Source organism: Vigna unguiculata, chromosome 11, assembly GCF_037176805.1.
Source record: "Vigna unguiculata cultivar grain cowpea cultivar isolate G323 ecotype 2 chromosome 11, ASM3717680v1, whole genome shotgun sequence".
Classification (NCBI taxonomy): domain Eukaryota; kingdom Viridiplantae; phylum Streptophyta; class Magnoliopsida; order Fabales; family Fabaceae; genus Vigna; species Vigna unguiculata.
In genome coordinates, this window is record NC_140802.1 from 41,588,843 (window position 1) to 41,608,819 (window position 19,977).

The following is a 19,977-nucleotide window of genomic DNA, read 5'->3' on the forward strand; positions in this document are numbered from 1 at the left end:
ATATAAGAGGACACGGTAATTAAGTATGGTTAATACTGTTGTTAAGTTTTCTTAAACCTAATTTTCATCATTGATTTGAACAATTATTTAAAAGCACATTTTTACTGGTGTCTTTTTTGTGTTAATTCAAGTTGACAGATTTATCTTTTATTAAATTATAAATAATTATTGAAACATGTAATTTCTATAAATAACTGTTTAATTAAAAATATATATCATAACTTTTGGTGAAATGATATCACAAAAGAGTATGTGTTTTTACACAATCTTATTTTATATTATAGTGTTATTAGCAAAAATATAAGTTGCAAATGTGTTTGTACTTTAAAAAATAAAATAAAACTATCATTATTAAATATTATAATAAAAAAACTTATAGAAAAATAAATATTTTAAATATATATCATCTTTATTTTGTTTATTTTTTTATGTATGAGATCTTGAAAGTTATAAATTGAATGGAGATTCTAAAAGTTAAAAGTTATATCTTTTGTAACATTTCGTTTTAATAGTTTTTACACTATCAAACAATATATTATGATAATTCAAAGCATGTGACAGGAATAGGTCGGTATAAAATATCAATATAGTCATCCAAAAATAATCATACATGTACTGTCTAACAATACAGCTTATACTGAAAAAAGGTTACAAAACACTCATCCATCTAAGCTAAACAAGGGGTAAATACTACTGCTAGAACGCTCGAGCCACAACTCAACTCCTATCTAGGAGGGGTGTGTCCTCACCTACACTTTTGTCTGCTCACACCAATAATTAAGGGCGATCATTGCAGAAGAGAAAGACATCAGAGAACAAACATATGCAAGAAGGGTAAGCTAACTTAATTAAGAGAAATCATGCAGTTTAATAATTAGACATCAATCCAGTTTTACCACATTTTTCATAATATTCAAACCACCACAACCATAACACGCATTCATGATTCTAGACTTGATATCCGGATTATGTAAGAGACATTGGAGCTCTTGGTAGCTTGCACTTGTGACGGTTCCCAAACTCTACAAAGTTTTGGGCACAAGGGGTATTCACCCAACCACTCCCAGGGTAAGTCCCCTTCGCGTCTATGACGGATTGGGTCCATAGACTAGGACCTCCTGCTACTCCTCCCGACATAATCCATTATACTTTATATGAGTCTTAATGGTTATTGGACTGTCAGGATACCATCAAAATGAGTCCTCATGTCCTTACATTCACTAAAACCATAATCTTTGGATTTTCCCTTGAAATCCTAATTCCATCACATCTTCTAATAAACCAAATTCACACAATTCCATCACGTATACTATTATTCATACAACTCATGTACAGGATAGACAATCATCACATCAATTCACTTAGCATAGCTTTATTTAATCTAAAACAAAGAAGAAATCCAATTCTGCAGTGAATCTCGCTCAAGTTAGAGGATCTCGCCTGAGCTAGAGAGTTGTCTCGCTTAGACGAGCTGCTCTCGCCTGGGCAAGACCTCTTACAGTGGGCAACTCTCGCTCAGGCTAAGTTGGTTCGCTTAGACGAGAGGATCTCTCGCTCAAGCGACTCCAGCTCGCCTAGGCGAAACCTCACGTAGTGACAGATGTGACTCTCTGATACTTTTGCTCAGGGGAGAGCTGCTCGCCTGGGCGAAATTATCAGGATTTCAATATGTTCCTCACATACAGAGCTACGGAATTTATACAAAAACCCAATTTCACACAGCAAGTAGTTCCAAACATCAATTAAACACATAATCATGCAATCCTAATGCTCAAAGACACTTTATACCCGAAAATTGAGTAAATAGTTAGCTTCCCTTACCTCAATTGATCACCAACTAGCAAGTATGGCTTCTCACAGTGAGGTACCCCAATTTACAACCTAAGAGATTGAAATAGAGGTTCACACAGTAAAAGTAGAGCCCTAATTTCGGTTTAGCCAAAAAAGAACTTCCAGAATTCGAAAATGATGAGAATTGGGGAGCAGATTCTGACTTACGCTGAAAGGATGGAGGTTTAGCTAGGAAGGGAAGTCCCGAGCTGATCCTTCTAACTTGCTTGCTGCAACAGGAAAAAAGATGGGTCAGAATGGAGGTTGTAGTCCTCTAGTTTGAGGGAGTGAAGGGAATCAGTGCAAAGAGATGAAGAGGAACGTGGAGCTGGAGGGTGTTTCAATGGACATGGAATGGAAAGAGAAGGAGAAAGAATAAAAGGGATTTCACATCTTTTAATAAGTTTTTTTTTACATAAATAAACAAATAATTTTTTTTAATAAAATAATTATTGAAAAAAAAAATTAAATATTTTCTTTTTAAAATAATAGATATACATTTTTTAATATTATTTTTATAAAACGATATATATATATATATATATATATATATATATATTTAAATTGTATTATTCTTTCATAAATTACTCATAAATAACAAAATTATGTATTTTTAAACTTTTATTATTTTAATTTATAATTAATTATTCATAAAAATAATCAAATTATATAAATTATAAAGTTACATATTCTAATGTAATAAAACTATGAATATATATATATATATATATATATATATATATATATATATATATATATATATATATATATATATATATATATATATATATATATATGTAATGGAATCTCGTTTTGTGTTATATATGTTACAAATTATGATATAAAAATAATAAATCCAACTTATTATGTGACTGTTTTGAACTTATTATCAATAAATAAATAAATAAATAATAATAATGTTGAGACCAATTAAAACAATATATTAACGATATATATATATATATATATATATATATATATATATATATATAATGAAATCTCGTTTTATGTTATATATGTTACAAATTATGATATAAAAATAATAAATTCAATTTATCATGTGACTGTTTTAAACTTATTATGAATAAATAATAATAATAATAATATTGAGACCAATTGAAACAATATATTAACGATAAATAAATAAATAAATAAATATATATATATATATATATATATATATATATATATATTGCAATCTTATTTTTATGTTATATATATTACAAATTATGATATAAAAATAATAAAGAATTCAACTTATCATGTGTGACTGTTTTAAATTTATTATGAATAAATAATAATAATAATAATAATAATAATAATAATGTTGAGACTAACTATTGGAACAATATATTAAAAATAAAGAAATGAGAAACATAAAATAAAACGGTGGTAAAAATTGTAGTACAAAACAATTACTAAAATATTAAAAGCTAGATATGTAAATGATATTTTTATTATAAAAAATATTAAATAAAAGATATTCAATTTTATAATTAAGAATGAAAAAACTAGAATGCTCAACCATTGGGAGTAAGTACAAGTTTTTATCTTATGTTTGAATGATGCATTTCAACAATATTAAAAAATTGAAATTCATTATATTTGAATTGTTTATAACTAAATTCTTTTTATTTTCCAAATAATTTGTTTGGTTAAAGAAATTAAAAATATCTTACATTTCAATCTCTTGTTTGGATAAACAATTGAATTTTTTATGAGATAAAATTTCATTTTAACAATATTTATTTTAGGGTTAATTATGTTTTGAATTCATTATAAATTTGGAAACAGACTCGAGGACTCAAATGAGCTGGGCCGACCCGACTACCCAGTCAAGTTGGTCTGATCCGACGACCCAGACAGACTAGGTCGGTCGGGAAACCTTGAGGGTCGTATGACCTGTCTTGGTCGTCGAACCCGTCTGTCCAGTCTTGGTCGTTAGGTCCGTCTGACCCGTCTTGGTCGTTGGGTTCGTCCGATTCATCTCGATCATCGAGCATGCCCAACTGGTCTGGGTTATCGGGCTTACCCGACATGTGTGGGTTGTTGGTCTCACTTGGTCTATTTGGGTTGTTCGACCCGTCTTGGTCGTCAGGTCCGTCAGGCCCGTCTTGGTCGTCGAGCTCGTCCAACCCTTCTCGATCGTTGGGCTTGTCATGCCCGTCTTGGTCATCAAGCTCGTTTGACTCGTCTTGGTTGTCTGACCCGATATGTGTGGATCGTTAGGTTTGTTCGACTTATGTGGATCGTCAGGTCTGTCGATCCGTCTTGGTCTTTGGACCGACCCTCCTCATCGAGTTGTCGGTCCAACTCGTTAAGCCCACCTATGGGCTAGGTCAAATCGACAATTCTACCATGTCTCTAGAGTGAGGTTGAGTGAGAAGAATTTCAAATTCCACCTATTTTGAGGGTATTTGAATTTCTACTAATTTAGCTAATTGAAATACTTTAACAAAATATTTACATTTTAAATGCTTTTTAATTTATCTATCCAAATAAAGGATTTCATCACAATGATATATAAATTCTTAAAAAAAATTACTTAATTAAAATGTTCTATCCAAACACACTGTTAAAGTTTATTTAATTTGATAAAATTTTAGTCTGAACTAAGACATTATTCCTTTTTCAAAAATTTTGTAACAAATTTCTTTTACATAATAGTGTGGCAAATCACTTTATAATCAATAAATTCGTTTCACAATTAAAAAAGATGTAGTTTTTTCAAAATGAAAACTCGGGGACAATACATAATTTTCGTATTGAATTTCAAACGGGAAACTAAGGCTAGCTCACATTTAAGAAAAGGAAACAACATATTTTAACAAATAATTAATCACATATATAAAGCAAACAACATATTGGCATCATAGGAAAATATTAGAATTAGGAACCTGGGAGCGCGTAAAAAGCAGATGACAATAGAAGATGATGCAATTCAACGCGTTCGAGAGCTACAAGAGATAACAAAAAACACAAGAGAAAGTCATAAGTAACAAATAAAAGCAAAACCAACAATTTTCTTAACATCATATATTACCTATTTAATTATAGTGTTCTTACAATTCTCTTAAATTCAGACTTAATGCTCTACATTTGAAGACACAATGCTCTTAAATTGAGACTCAATTCTCTCACAGAATTAATCAAAACACTCCAAACAATTTCAATCTCAATGAAAATCAACACTCACAATAACTAAAATTGAAAATTAACATATACAAAACGGAAAACCAAACAAAAACGCGTTGGAAATTTACCTTGGAGGAACCGCAGTGCGACAATTGCGGGAAAAAAGGAAAATGTTCGTGCACGAAATGGAGGTGCAGGAAAAAGAGGTGCAGTGACGGTGGCCGGAGCAACGTGGCTGGAGGCGAGACAGTTCGGTGGCAGCACAACGTTGGTGGAAGAAGAAGAGGGGCTCGCGTGGTGGTGGAGGGTCGCCGAAACAGTTGCAAAGAGAGAGACACTGTCCAATCGGAGGGACGACTGGCCGGAGTAGCGTGGCCGGAGGCAAGACGCGACGGTGGCAACACAACGATGGTGGAAGAACAAGCGGAGCTCGCGTGGTGGTGTCGTCGGAACAGTTGCAGAGAGAGATGGAGGAGATGCAGCGCGCGCGAGGAAGAAGAAGAGGGGTTCGCGTTTTTGTGCCATAATTAAACTATATGACCTCAGTTCAATTGATAATCGAGGCATATAGTACTATTTGGCCCCGGTTCACTGTCACCCGAGGCCAAAGACGTAACGGGTAATGACATTTTTGAAAATTCTGGCCACGTTTTTTGCTTCAGGTCTTTTCAACCGAAGCATATAACACCTTTTTGCACCGGTTTTATTTGAATTGAAGCTTATAACACCTTTTGGCTTCGGATTTTACTTGAACCGAGACATAAAAATTGTTTGGAATTGCAAAAATGCCATCATGCCATTATATGTTTCGGTTCCTTGACAACCGAAACCTATAAGGCGAGGTAAAAGTACAATTTTGCACTAGTGTTATAATGTTTTTTTAATGGATAATTTATAAAAAATTATATATTTCAATATATCAAATTTTCATTTATATTGTGTTAATTATTTTACTTTTCAAATATTTTATTTAAGTAAAGAAATTCAAATTTATTATAATTTTTTATTCAAATAAACTAATTTATTTATAAATAAATGAAATAAATTATTTAATTATGTCAGACAATTATTAAAAATTACAAAATATTGATATTGTAATAAGTTTAGTTTATTTTGTTTAATGTTATTCTTGAATCAAAGTTGGTAAATTCTTTTCAGGTGAAATTTTAAAAAATTTACATATGTTAGAAATAATCTTTCCGACATCATCAGGAAAACTCAAGTTAATATTAAACATGAAATAACAATAGTTTTAGAAAGATCCTATAAATTTAAATAACAAATAAATATTGTCAAAATAAATTTAAAATGTAATAAATTAATAGAAATTATTTTCATATCAATATTAGTCAAGTTTCATATCAATCTTGTTGCACCTCCATATTTTATGATTCTAGGGTTTTTCTTTTTCTTTTTTCTTATCAACCTTTGCTCTATAACTCTTCATTTTATCAACTTTATTAATATTTGGTATTTGTAATATTTAATTTTTGTAAAAATATTTATACTTAATTAATTTTAATTTTATAAAAAAATGATTATAAAAATATTTTAATTATTAAAATAAATTAAATTAAAATTAAATCAAAAACACTTAATACTAAATTGGAACAACATATAGTACATGCGTCATGATGTAAATTTACGATATTAATTTAAGGTTACAAATTTTAATTATTCAAAGTATAACACAAGAAGCACAGGCGTTATTGATGTGAATTTACGATATTAATTTAAGGTTTATTATTTTAATCTACTGTTAAAAGAATAAGTACTTAGACACTATTTAAGAAAGTTTAGTGTTACGTGCACATTTTTAGTTAAATAAAGGTAAGTTGTACCATTATGTATGACAATATTTATATATATTTTCGTTTAAAATGTAGTTAACCATATAATAATAATAATAATAATATATAATATAGTTCACTAACACATGCATGAACTTGCATTAAATGTTGTGAAATTTGTTTGGAATATGTCACAATCATAAGAAAACAAAGTAAATAATATGTTTAATTACTTTTTTTTTCCTCCGTGCCTATCCATTTGTTCAAATATCTATTTACTTTTTTTTTAATTCATATTCTTTTTAATCTTTAAAAACTTCAATATTGTGTTTTTCTTTAATGAAATTTTTAAAATTTTTCATAGAATATTATATTTGACAAAAATCATTATTGGAGTTAAGGTTTTGCATAAATTAAAAAAAATATAGTTTCTTTATCACCATTTACTTTTTAATTTTTTTAATATCAATAGAGTTGTTACTTGTTAAATCATTTTTAAATTGTGTAATACAAAGGATTTAACTATTTGACATTAATGACAGATATTTTCCTTAATGACATTGTGTTTGGTCCAGGTCTTATAGGCCATGAATGACGAGGAAGGTACCGATTTTTATTTTTTGTTAATATTTATTCAGATTTTTTTCCTTATATTTTGGATTAGAGGTTTGTTTTAAATTATGAAATACTTTTTTGAAATATTTTTTTTTATTTTTTTATATTTAAAATTGATTGTTATAAAATACATTTTTTGAATCTGAAAAAAAACTCTAGAAGCATTTAATTGAATGTATTGGAAGGTATTTCCAGATAAAAATATCATTTGTAACACTCATTCCAGATTTTTTTTTAATATTTTTTGAATTTGGTGTTTCGAAAGATTTTGTAGATTCTAAAATACTTTTGGGAGCACTCAATTAAAAAATATTAAAAAAGAGAATCCCTTGAAATTTTTATTATAATTTTAATTAAAGGTAATTTGAGAATTATAATTTTTATGGGGTGCAAGAAGAAAAAGGTGAAGTGCAGAAAGAAACAGTCTCCCCCTAATTTTATTATGCTTTTGGCCCAAACACTCTCTCATTTTTTGTTGGCCACCAACCCAATCCACGCGCCAATTTCAGCAAAGGACAGACCTCCACGCGCAGGGCAAATTCCTGACCACCCGTCCATCTCGAGAGAAGAGACGCGAAGCGGCGACGTCAGAACCCTTGTCCGCCGCTGTTGTCTCCGGCGAGGCTTCCCGGAGTTGATGCTACCTGAACTCGAGCTCCGTTGGTGCTGTTCTGGTAATTTGAAACCTCATTTACGCTCTGCTTTGATTTTGGGGCTCAATCAATGTGTTGTAAATTGGGTCTGCTCTGTTATGTGGTTTTGAATGTGCTCCGTTCCGGCAAAGAATTGTATATATTTTACCGAAGACAAGAAGACAAAATTGTGAAGAATTCTTTTTTATTTTTTCATCAAATTTTGTTAATAAAATTTAAATTAAATATACTTGGGCCATGAATTTTAGGTTGGTTTTGGACGTTTAATATCCATAGTTGATTATCATTCGGGTTTTGTACGTTTAATATCATCTTTGAACCTTGAGTCCTCAGTTTGATGAGTCTACCATCTTCTAGTATCGGAGCTTTACTTTTTCTCACACGATCTTTATGTTGTGATTGATTATACTATTACTGAATACTTCGTGGACAATGCAATTCCATAGTTGGATAATGTTTGCCAATAATAATTTATGTGTGCTTGCACATACTCGCTCTGCAGATTATATAAAATCCTAATTCATTTGGTTAACAATCTAACATAGGTTGTGACCAACAGGTGTCAGCGGTTTGATTAAGGTTGTTACAGCAAGCAAGTAAGAACTACCCAACCACACTCACTTTTGCCTTCGATGCTTAAAAATCAAGGTATGTTCTCATTGACAAGAAATTGCTTAAAATATCGTACTACCTACTTCAGGAGGAATATCCCAAATGAAACCATACTCTCCACACTCTCATTTTGCCACAAATTTCATGACCCCAATGAGAAAAATTTACCCAAGATTGTTTTTTTTTATCACACCCACAAATTTGACCGCTTTTCATTCCAAATCAACAGTAGTTGCATTCAATTCCCTGTTCCATTTGCACCCTTTAGTTCACCCTATTCAACTAATGCTCCTTCGAGATCTTACCGAAGACGAGCTAGAAATAGGTTGTTGAAGTCCAGCAAGCCTACCTTAGACCAAGCCCAATTTCAGTTGGCACTGTCCCAACTTCCCCCAAGGTTCACTACCGAAGAACTGTGCACTGTGATTGGTCGACAAGATAATCCCTTGGTTTGCTTAGAACTATTTCACTGGGCATCTCAACAGCCACGATTTCGGCACGATGTGTCCACGTTTCATGTCACCATAAAGAAGCTTGGTACGGCAAAGATGTTCCAAGAAATGGATGACATTGTGAACCAAGTGATTGCAGTTCCTTTAATTGGTTCAGAGGCATTGTTCAACACAGTTATATATTATTTCACTCAGGCGCGGAAGCTTACTAGAGCTGTCAATGTGTTTAAGCACATGAAAAATAAAAGGAATTTAATTTGCTGTTATAGGCCTTCTATTAGAACCTATAATATTCTTTTTGCTGCATTTTTGGGTAGAGGAAGCAACTCCTATATAAACCATGTGTATATGGAAACAATTAGATGTCTGTTTAGGCAAATGGTCAATGATGGGATCAAGCCTGATATTTTTTCATTGAATTCTATGATCAAAGGTTACGTGCTATCTCTTCATGTTAATGATGCATTGAGGATATTTCATCAAATGGGTGTGGTTTATGATTGTCAACCCAATGCGTTGACATATGATTGCTTGATTCACGGCTTGTGTGCCCAGGGCAGAACAAATAATGCCAAAGAGTTATTTAATGAAATGAAGACCAAAGGTTTTGTTCCTGGTAGTAAATCTTATAATTCGCTTGTCAACTCTTTGGCACTTGGTGGAGAGATTGGGGAAGCAGTAAATTATCTGTGGGAGATGACTGATAAGCAAAGGTCACCTGATTTTATTACATATAGGACTGTACTGGATGAGATATGTAGACAAGGAACAATTCAGGAGGGCATGAGTTTTTTACAGGAGTTGCAAGAAAAGGACCTTGTAGATGGGCATGCTTACAGGAAGCTTCTGTATGTGCTTGAGGATGACTATGGGTTTTCGGGAAGCAGAAACATGGGAATTGAGTGAGCGGAATTGAGTCAGGCACTGTGAATTCCCTTTCTCCTATCAGTGTAGTTGGCTGTTTCCTTAGTTTGAAAGCCAAGAGTTATTTTAAAATGCATGCTATGTGCCAATCATCGTCTCTTTTTGATGTGACATGTATTATATACTAAAGCACGTCCAAATCAAGGTGCAAAGCCTATGTGTGACTACCAGTTTTGATCATGTGGACTATTCTTCTGATATCAGAATAGGCTTTTCAGAAGGAGTATCGATGGTGGGAGTTATTGATGAGGTTTGGTTTTCATTAACAGAGAATGACCGCAATCCTATACTAATTGGCACAAAGACTCGTTCTCGAGATAATCTTCCCACTGAACCATATGAAGAAATGGAAGTTTCGCTTATTCTTCTGCCCTTTCATTTCATTACGTTGGATATGAAATGACATCTTAATTTGTTCTATATGGTGATCTTATTTTTAGCAGTCTTCAATTGATATGGAACAAGTATTTGTGGGAGAATTTGGTTGCTGATGATTTCCCGTCTAATTTATTTTAAACTTATTTTGGTTTAAACCCTTCAACATAATCAATTTGAAGATCTAAAATCGACTGGTGCTGATTTTGGATTGTCTGCCTTGGTAAGTGCTGGATATGTGTGTTTGACCATAGAATCAATGTTGCCAACCAAAGGGAACATCTTATTCCACTCCTATCCAGTATGCAGACTCGTCAAACACAACCAAACATCTATTTTGAAGGTGCATTTGGTTTTAGACATGTATGTTTTTATTTTACTTTATGATAATAATGATGATTTGTCATTTTGTTGAACATTATTCATTCCTTCAAGCTTTCTACTGTTTTATTTATTTTATTTGAACCATAATTTTTTGTGTGTACATTATTTCTGTGTTTTGACCTTCTGTTTTACTTAGTAAGCCTGTTACTTGTGTTGCGTTTACCTTTTGTGAAACAGGAAGCCCAACAATATAAAATTTTGTACATTGGGCTTTACCTACTCACAAAATTTTGTGAAACAGGAAGTCTAACAATATAAAATGTTAGACTCCACTTGTGTCTATTGCTTTATGAAAATATCTTTTGTTCTTATTTGATACTTTAAAAGCCATTTGGAATTTTTAAACATTTCATGAGCTAAGGGTCTGTAACGCAATTTAGTTCATAGATAATTATACAGCTTGTTGTTTGATTCACAGAGGAACATTGCAGTGTTGTTTGATTCACAGAGGAACATTGCAGTGTTGTTTGATTCATGAAACGTACCTTGTTGTTCACAGAATCTTAATAATTATATAGCTTTTTTATTCTTTTATCACACAGAAAACTGAGTTGGCATAAATGATGAAGTTATATAATGCATTCATGAAAACAACTATTTTCTTCACTGATTGAAATTTCTAACAACCTTACATCATATGATTAATCTCTAATTTATTTTCTTCCTCAATTTTTGAGTTCTGAAGATGGCATATGAATTGAACGATATTTTAAGTGGTGTTATCAGCTTAACAACATGGGAAAAGGTCATGTCTGCATATGGAGGAGAACCAGAGTCTTTCCTTAACAATGCTGTCACACCAATATAAGAAAGGTACTATACAAAACTTAGAACCAAACCAAAACCAGATGTCAAGAATGATCTTGATAGGTCACCTAGTAAAACAAGAGAAGAAAAAGAGAGAAAAGAGGGATGAAGAAGAACCAGAGGTGATTATGAGATTCTCAGATGCATTATACTTCAGATTTTGTATCAGCAAATTTGAACCATTAAACTAAAGTTATATTTTGTTTCTCAAACATCTGTTGTTAATCATAATTATATATAGATACTGCTGTTTATTTACATTGTATGACGTGAAATTTGCTTCGTAATTCTATCTTGAGAGACTGCTTGGTTAAGTTAGTGCTAACTCCAACGATGTTTTCATTCCCAGAACTATCATAGTACAATGGTTATTTTTCTGTGGCATGACCTAAAGTCTATATAGTACTCTCTAGCTTCAAATGTGGCTGTTTATCTTGTTCCACACATTAAGGATTTGAAATAATTTATGTTAAAGACTGATTTACTTTGATGTTTTTGATGAGTGATTAGTTATTATCATTTATCATGATTTGGATATCAGCTTATGAAATTTTGGATGATGTTATTTAAGAATTGTTGTGTAAAGAAGTTAAATATACATGTAAACTATTGTTTTATTAATTAATTAATGAATCATGCATGTTTAATAATTAGATAAATATTTATTTTGTATTTATTTAATTTATGTACTAGTTTTTATTATTTATTTTTAAGTATTAATAATAAAATAAATAAATAATTTATAAGTTGTTTTCTCATTTAAAAATAATATGAAAATAAAAGTCATATAGTTTTTAAAATTTATTATAAAAAATTTCTTGCGGATTTTTTTTTCAAAATTATTAGTAGAAAATCAATTTCATTTAACAGGAAAAAGGTAACTGGGAGTACTTGCTGTCTTAAATTTTTTTTTTTCAAAAAAAATTGTAATGAGTTTTAGTTTTGCATAAAAGATTCAGCAATTTTTTTTTCACAGAAAATATTGTAAATTTTTGAATTCTATGATAAATATTACTTTAAAAAGATTATCTGCTAATTAAAATTTATAGAAAAAATAATAACACTCATGCAAATTTTACAAATATTTAGCAGAAAATACAAATAATGAAAAATTCTAATAATCAACAATCAACAGTGATTTTTAATATGAATATTCATTACACATTATCAAAGCAAAAAATTTGAATTTTATTTAAAATAACTTGATAATATCTTAAAATTTATTTAGGTACTCTCTAGCTTGTAACTTTGATTTTCTTTTTCTCCTTTCATTGCATACAATACATTCATTATTTAAATTAACTATCAAACTCAAACACGATGTTTCCCGTGAATCTTAGAATTATCACACTAAATAATTTTATTATCAAATAATATGTTTGATGCATAAAATAAAGAAATTTAACTGCTTCTCAGTAGAAAACTGTTTACATAACCAAAAATTGGATGTGTGAAAATACATTTTATATACATTCGGATATACATATGGAAATGCATTTATCCCAATCTTACTAATTCATTTTTCAATCACCTGTTATATTTCTAAGCTATAACATATAACACAACAAGCCAATTATAGAGGTAAAAATATACAAATGGGTCCATATTTTCACATAGTTAAACAAAATAAAGAAAAATATAAGCATAGGAAGAAAAATAAAAAACAAAAGCACTAACATGGTGCAATTTCTTTTCAAATTTACCAAAATGAAGTAAATTTAAATAAAAAATACAAAAATAACATGTCAACTTACTAGAATTTCAATGTATTATATTTTTTTTTAATTTTAATTGACATCGTACCAATTTAATATAATAAATTTGATATAACTGTATTACATTATAATTTTTTTTAAATTTTAATTAAGATCATGTTTAAATTGACACTGTTTTTCAGTCTTACCACCAAATGACTTTTCTAAAACTATGATATTTTTATAAAAATTTTTATGATAAAATTTGTTTTTAATACACACTAAACATTGTTTTTTAAATCATATTACAAAACTTTGTTAAAAATTAATTTTCCCTTTAAAATTACACCATTACGTAATTTTGCACCAAAATGGTGCTTTTGCCCAAGAAAAAATAACCTAGTTTAAGATTTACTTCTAACATGACTATGACATACCGGTAAAAATCAAATTCATATCTTATACATGTTATAGTTTGATAATCAACATTTTTGGAAGCACAAATAAAAAAACACGAGATCAATCCAACAGGGATACATAAACAGAATTCAGAAACAACAGTGGTAATCTGAGTGAAGAACTGATAATTAAGGTTACGCAGCTTTGGCTGTGAAACCAAGGTGAGTACAGAACAGATCATGAAGGATGATATGAGCAAGATCTCCATATTGTTCAGCCATGATCAGAGAAGAGGTTTGAAAGTTTGTGATGATATTAAGGGTACCCTTTTGTTCAATCTTTCCATGCACACCCACTGATCTCTGCTTCTTCTTCATCTTCTTCCTCCTTCTGTCATGATCTGCTATTCTGCACCACCAAAAAGTTATTAAGATCATGAATCAGAGAAAAAAAAAAGTGGGATCATAGAGTTTAGAAGGGTTGAAGTTAAGATACTCCTTAGAGAAAGAAAGAGGGTTAGTGATTCCAGAGAGACATAGTGGAACTCCATGAAGGTTTAGCATGAACTGCATTTTCTGATTGGATTTCAGAGAGAGACTGAAAGAGAGAGAGAGAGAGAGTGAGAGAAATAAATAATAATGACAAAAGTTTATAGTTGTAAGCATTTGTGTGACGTCTCTATTCTCTTCTCCACACGGTGTCTTTTTTTTTTTTTAAAAAAAGGAAAAAAAAACTGAGTATATTACTATTTTATTAATTCGAATTTGGATAATTCAATAATGGCAGTTTCTCCTGTACTTCTTCCATAACCTTATTCCTCTATTTTCATTTTTTTTTCTCATTTTCAAAAAAATATTTTTTATTTTTTAATTGTATATTTAGAAGTTAAAATAATTTAGATTGTGTAATCTGGAAATTAAAAATAAGTTTTGAATTACGCTATTAAAAAGTTTTTGAACTAGAATTGAATAATTCAGATGTAAAATTTAAAATTACATAATATGGTGAATTGAAAAGTAATAATTAGCATTACCATCACTAGGAAACGAAGAGACAAAGTTAATTTGAACTTATTTTAAAATTTAAATTATAGTTTTCAATTCACTGATAATTTTGTCTAATGTTTAGTATTCACAGCAAGGTTAAATATTTAACTTTTGGAGAAAAATAATTCAAAATTTTATCATATAAAAAGTAAACAAGTCTCCCATAAACAATTTTCCTCCAAAGTTAAGGTTCCATTTGTAAATATATATTAAACAGGTAAATCATTAAACATAAAATTTTAAACGACAATAAAATATTAATAATTCAAAAATAGAAATGCGAGATTGAAAATCTTATATTTAATATTTATCATCGTTATACCTATAAAATAAAATTTAGTAAGCTGAAGTCGTTTTCAAATTTTAAATCGTAGTTAGTTAAGGATGCATTTTTCTTATTTTTAGCATTTATAGTAAATCTAAATTCATTTTATAGAAAAATTAATACTGAAAGTATTTAATTCAGACTAATTTATTTTTTTATTCTAATAAATTTAATTTAATTAAAAAATTGAATTATCAAATGAAAATGTCACATTGAAAATTAATAATTTGCACTTATAACTATTGATCAATATAAAAAATACATTTTATCTTTTCAATAACATTAAATGAAAATTACTGTTGAAAGTTCCAAATCCATTTCTTAACAATTATATTTAATTTTTTTTCTTCTTTTATAAATTAAGTATTTTCATAGTGATTTTTTTCACATAAATTAGGAATGTTAAAACTATTTTATTTTCTCCTTATGCTTAATTTGCTTTATACATGTTCAAATTTTAATTTTAAATTAGTATTATTTACTAATATTTTTTAGGTCTTGATTTTTTTTCTTTAAAATGTAAAATATAATTTGAAAAGAGTAAAAACAAAATTTTACAATATATTTAGAATTCTTATTTTATATACTATAATGTTTGTCCAATAAAACAAGCACAAAATTTAATCTTGTCTCTGTTCTTGTAAAACTTTGAAAATTTTCATTTTCATATGTTACAGTGAGTTGTTTTATAAATGTAAAAAAAATTATTATGCCTAACAAAAACAACAAGAAAATACAAGACCTAATTGAAAACATGTCGCAACACGTTTTTCTTAATCTTTTCACATATTGTTGTGTTTTATGAATTCTTAAATTTATTTATAATAAAATTTCCAGAATTTAAGATAGTTAAAATATATTTATTTTTATTATGCTTAAAATTTCTTTTAATTATTATAAATTTATATTTACCACTTCTCTAACAAAAATTGATCTCATCCACTCATTATTTTAAAAATATTTTTGATCCAATGATTATAAATAAATAGTGGTTCACCCATGCACCACGTATCAACCTCACGCATTCCAATGCCGTAACACATCACGTGCTTCTCATCTTCAATTCGTCATGTCTTTTTCTTTATTTTTATATTTCCTATTTTAACCCATTACTTCAATTTTTCTTAAAATAAATTTTACAACATAATTGACCTGGCAGAAAAATATTATAATATTTTAAAAAAATTAAATGCCTTTTTCTATCATACATTTCTTTTTTTAAGTTTATCTACTAGACTTTTATTTCATGGAAAAGATTATTTGACATTCGCCATCACCATTTGAAAAAATAGTAAAAATTGTAATTTCTTAAATAATAAGAAAAAATTGTAAAAATTCAACTGTTAAGAAATCACTTTCCAAAAATAGTGTCAAACCAAAAAAGAAAAAAAAATAGTGTCAAACTACTTCCATTATTTAGGACACGTTGAAATAGGAAAAAAGTTGTGTACTGTCATCTTTATTAGAATCAAAAGCTGAATTATGCAGGAGCAGGAACAGAAGAAAAACCAGCTCTTTCAGAAAGCACACGTGAAGAATTGAAATCAATGCAGAAGGGAATTTGATAACACCAAACTAACATATCTCAATCAAACAAACACAACACAAAATTAAACTAAACTGATATTTTAAAAATTAAATTTTGATAATTTTCTTTAAAAATATGAATGGGATATTATAGCACTACTGGAAGTAGGTTTGAAAAATGTTCTTTTTAATTACTAAATTTTAACAATTTTCTTTTTAATAACTTCTTTTTATAATATTTAATGTCATTTTTTTAATAATTTTTCATTTTTATATTTTTAATTTTTCAAAATCAATCAAAAAATAACATTTCATGTTATAAAAAGATTTGTCAAAATTTAATAATAAAAGAATTTAGTATTCATAATATGATTGTGCAGCAAATAATCTGTTAAAAAGCATTCAAAACCATATCATTAGCCAAAAAGCTGCTAATAGCCTTTAACAGCATGTGTACCTTCTCTTCTTTTTCTTCTTGTTTCTTTTGTTGTTCTTCCAACTTCTTCCACCATGGATCTTATGGTGTTGCAGACCATGTTGACGGAAAGATGAGAAGGTCGTCCTGAGGATCAAGGGCACGCCGCAAAGTGTCTACACTCACCCCAAGCGCCGCCGCAAGCTGAGGCCCTTGCATGGTCCTAAGAATGGATACAGAGCCAGCCAGAAACAGTGGCTTCTTCTCTCTGGCAGTGGTGGAGAAGCCAAACAACTCTAAGGCTCCATCATTTGATGCTATTTGACACAAAGGGAAGGATTTTGGAACAACAAACACATCCCCTTCTTTGATTTCTGTGCTAATTGCTTTGCTTCCATTTGGATACACTATATGAACCTCACCACACCCCTTCACCACTATGCTATACTCAGTTGCCCTTGGATTCACCTGAGGTCCCAACATGGATCCCTGTTCATCAAAAGTGGATCTCACAACATCTCAATTAACCTACATCAATTCTTAGGACAAAACATTTCTATAGTACTATATAAGTATCTTTGTGTTGTTCTCCAATACTGCATTGTGCATTCTCATTGGAGAACAATCAAAGTACTTGGAGGAATTGAGTTGAGTTTTATAGATATTCAAATCCTAAACTAATCGAAAATTTGAAATTTGTTACTAAAGAATGTCAATAACTATAAATTTGGATTCTTTACTACTGGATTTTGTGTGTTATCCTCTACATTTTGAAGATAGATATCAATGTATTTTGAAGTTACTGGAGGACTCGTATGCATACCGCTTTGAGATAGACAAAGAAAAGGCCAATGTCAGGATTGGTGAGTGGAGGATACTGCACTGCATCCAGTGTCTTGCTCCAACCATAATCGTTTCTGAAATCAGTTTTTTTGTCATAGAGATTTGTTGCCTTGCTCCAATCAACACTGTTTTTGCTCTCTCTCTTCTCATTCACCTTGCCAAATACAGTGTCCAAGAGTTTTCCCCATGCACTACTTGTTTGTTGCTCCTCTTCTTTTTCTTCTTCTTCTTCTTGGTCATGCAGCATTTTCTTCTGGTGTTGCTCTTTTTCTTCCTTCTTCAGTTGAAGGAATTTAGTCCCTAAGCTAGGTACATCAGAATCATCCATGTACATGATTGCCCCATCTAGTTCCTTATAAAAGACACTCTCAACCTCCATTCTTGATTCCTATAATGACAATTGATTAAGGAAATTTATTAGTATTTCTGTGTATTGTTCTGGTTTTATATAATACAAAAATGCTATGAGATATATCACTATAGAATACAATAGAGTTTCAAGAATAGTTGTGTCATCATGACTGTATCAGCTTACATTAAATGCAGTTTCGAGAATAGCTGGTGCGAATTCAGAAAGCAGTGAGTGTGAATTGGCTCCTCCACCAATATAGAAAGACTGCATGCATGGCCAAGGTAAATTGAAGAATGTAAAAGCTCATTCACAACAAATCCAAAATGAAAATAAAGTGAATGATGTGAAATTGTACATGGAAGGTATCTAATCCCAAGCTTGTGGAAGGGTCAATGCTATAGATGATGTGAAGTCTCTGACCTTCCTCTTTGTTCACAAAATAAAATGCTGAACCTGATGGAATCACATACACATCCCCTTCCTTCAATCTCATTTCCACCACTTCATCATCATATATGAATCCCAAATTTGCTTCCCCTGCAAAAAATTTCAAACTTTTTTATGCATTTTTCGATCTAATTTAGAGCATAATCAAAGTAGTTTAACTAAATAGTCTCACAGCTGCCATACATTCTAATATGAAATTTTGAGATGATATTAGTGATCTCTTACACTAATAATTTACATATGATTCTTTCGAGTCGACTCAAGTCTAAATTCATCTAACAATATCCTTAGAAAATAATGACCGCGTTTTCGAAATATCGTCTGATTTAGAGCCTATAACTCCACGGTTTTGTCAATAAGTCGGATGTACCAGACTTATCGGATATATCAGAACAGAACGGTGAAACTTATTGAATAATGAGATTTATTGGATGTACCAAAACTGTAAAACTTATTGAATAATGAGATTTATTGGATGTCTGAGACTTATTACATGTACTAGAACGGAACGATTAATTTAAAAGGGTTCTGTCCGTACCACACACACTATTCATCTCCAAAATGAAATCTTTCTCAAACTTATAATCAGATTACTAAAAGGGTTATTTACATTTACACGGTTTTTCTGTTTTAGGATGAAAAAATGTGGGATTTGAGAGATGATGGTAATACCTTTATGGATGAATATGATGAGATTGGAGTCAAGGTAGTGAGGGACGAACAAGGACTTTGGTTGCATAGTGATGAAGCCAATGTGCATGTGTCTATCCAAAAACCTCCTACAACCACTTTGGGTTTTCAGCACATGCATTTCCCCTGCATCAGTCTTCACCACTGTCTTGGGGTTCTTCATGAAGAACAAGTTGTGTTCTTCACCTTCAAGGATGGCCATTGCTCCATGACAGAGAAGAACTGAGAAGAAGAGCAAAAGGGTCGTTGCGTTTTCCATTACACATGCAATTTGAGGTGGAGGATGAAAGAAAGAGGTGGTGTTATGAAGGGAGTGTGAAGAAAATACAGAGACACACGTGTCATCCATGTGGAGCTCGGAGGGTTTGCTGGCGATGTAATGTGCAGACAACTTGAGTTTCAGTAACATAGGATCAAAGAGACACACACAATGTCTGCTCCAACATTTCTGTGATCAATGTCTTCTTCTTATTCCCTCTAACTTGCAGAATTTCTCTCGTTTTTGGGTGTAATTTTGACTTCAAAAATTTTGAAGTCGTGCCAAGTGGTTTAAACAAATCGTGCAAATTTAATACAATTTCAGTCTGTTATAATTTATTTTTAAATTTTAATGTATTGTCTTGTCCTTTTGTCTTTAAATTCAAATTTTTTAAAATAAGTTT

The 19,977-nt window shown here is 30.4% G+C and overlaps 3 protein-coding genes across 7 annotated transcripts; 1 reads left to right on the forward strand and 2 right to left on the reverse strand.

Moving 5' to 3' along the window:
• The first annotated feature begins 7,839 nt into the window (after positions 1-7,839).
• LOC114169683 (pentatricopeptide repeat-containing protein At2g27800, mitochondrial-like) lies at positions 7,840-11,895 on the forward strand. 5 transcript variants are annotated; one of them, XR_003600988.2, is made up of 3 exons: positions 7,840-8,044; positions 8,583-10,749; positions 11,448-11,895. XR_003600988.2 is itself a non-coding variant. In XM_028054946.2 (2 exons), the coding sequence occupies exon 2, from the start codon at positions 8,656-8,658 to the stop codon at positions 9,991-9,993; it is 1,338 nt and encodes a 445-aa protein (XP_027910747.2). In that variant the 5' UTR covers positions 7,840-8,044; positions 8,569-8,655; the 3' UTR covers positions 9,994-11,895. The 5 variants fall into 5 exon arrangements, 2 of the variants coding, with proteins under 2 accessions (XP_027910747.2, XP_027910746.2); XR_003600987.2 differs by having other exon boundaries at positions 11,456-11,895; XR_003600989.2 differs by having other exon boundaries at positions 8,583-10,729; positions 11,456-11,895.
• Positions 11,896-13,711: 1,816 nt separating this feature from the next.
• Positions 13,712-14,325, reverse strand: LOC114170069 (uncharacterized). Its single transcript, XM_028055547.2, has 2 exons — positions 14,166-14,325; positions 13,712-14,078 (listed from the first exon to the last, which is right to left on the reverse strand). Exons 1-2 carry the CDS (start codon positions 14,240-14,242, stop codon positions 13,865-13,867), a joined length of 291 nt encoding a protein of 96 aa, XP_027911348.1. The 5' UTR covers positions 14,243-14,325; the 3' UTR covers positions 13,712-13,864.
• A 2,559-nt stretch (positions 14,326-16,884) lies between these two features.
• Positions 16,885-19,724, reverse strand: LOC114169134 (vicilin-like seed storage protein At2g28490). The gene is made up of 5 exons (XM_028054173.2): positions 19,298-19,724; positions 18,534-18,715; positions 18,362-18,442; positions 17,807-18,214; positions 16,885-17,472 (listed from the first exon to the last, which is right to left on the reverse strand). Exons 1-5 carry the CDS (start codon positions 19,722-19,724, stop codon positions 17,086-17,088), a joined length of 1,485 nt encoding a protein of 494 aa, XP_027909974.2. The 3' UTR covers positions 16,885-17,085.
• Between the last annotated feature and the right edge of the window lie 253 nt (positions 19,725-19,977).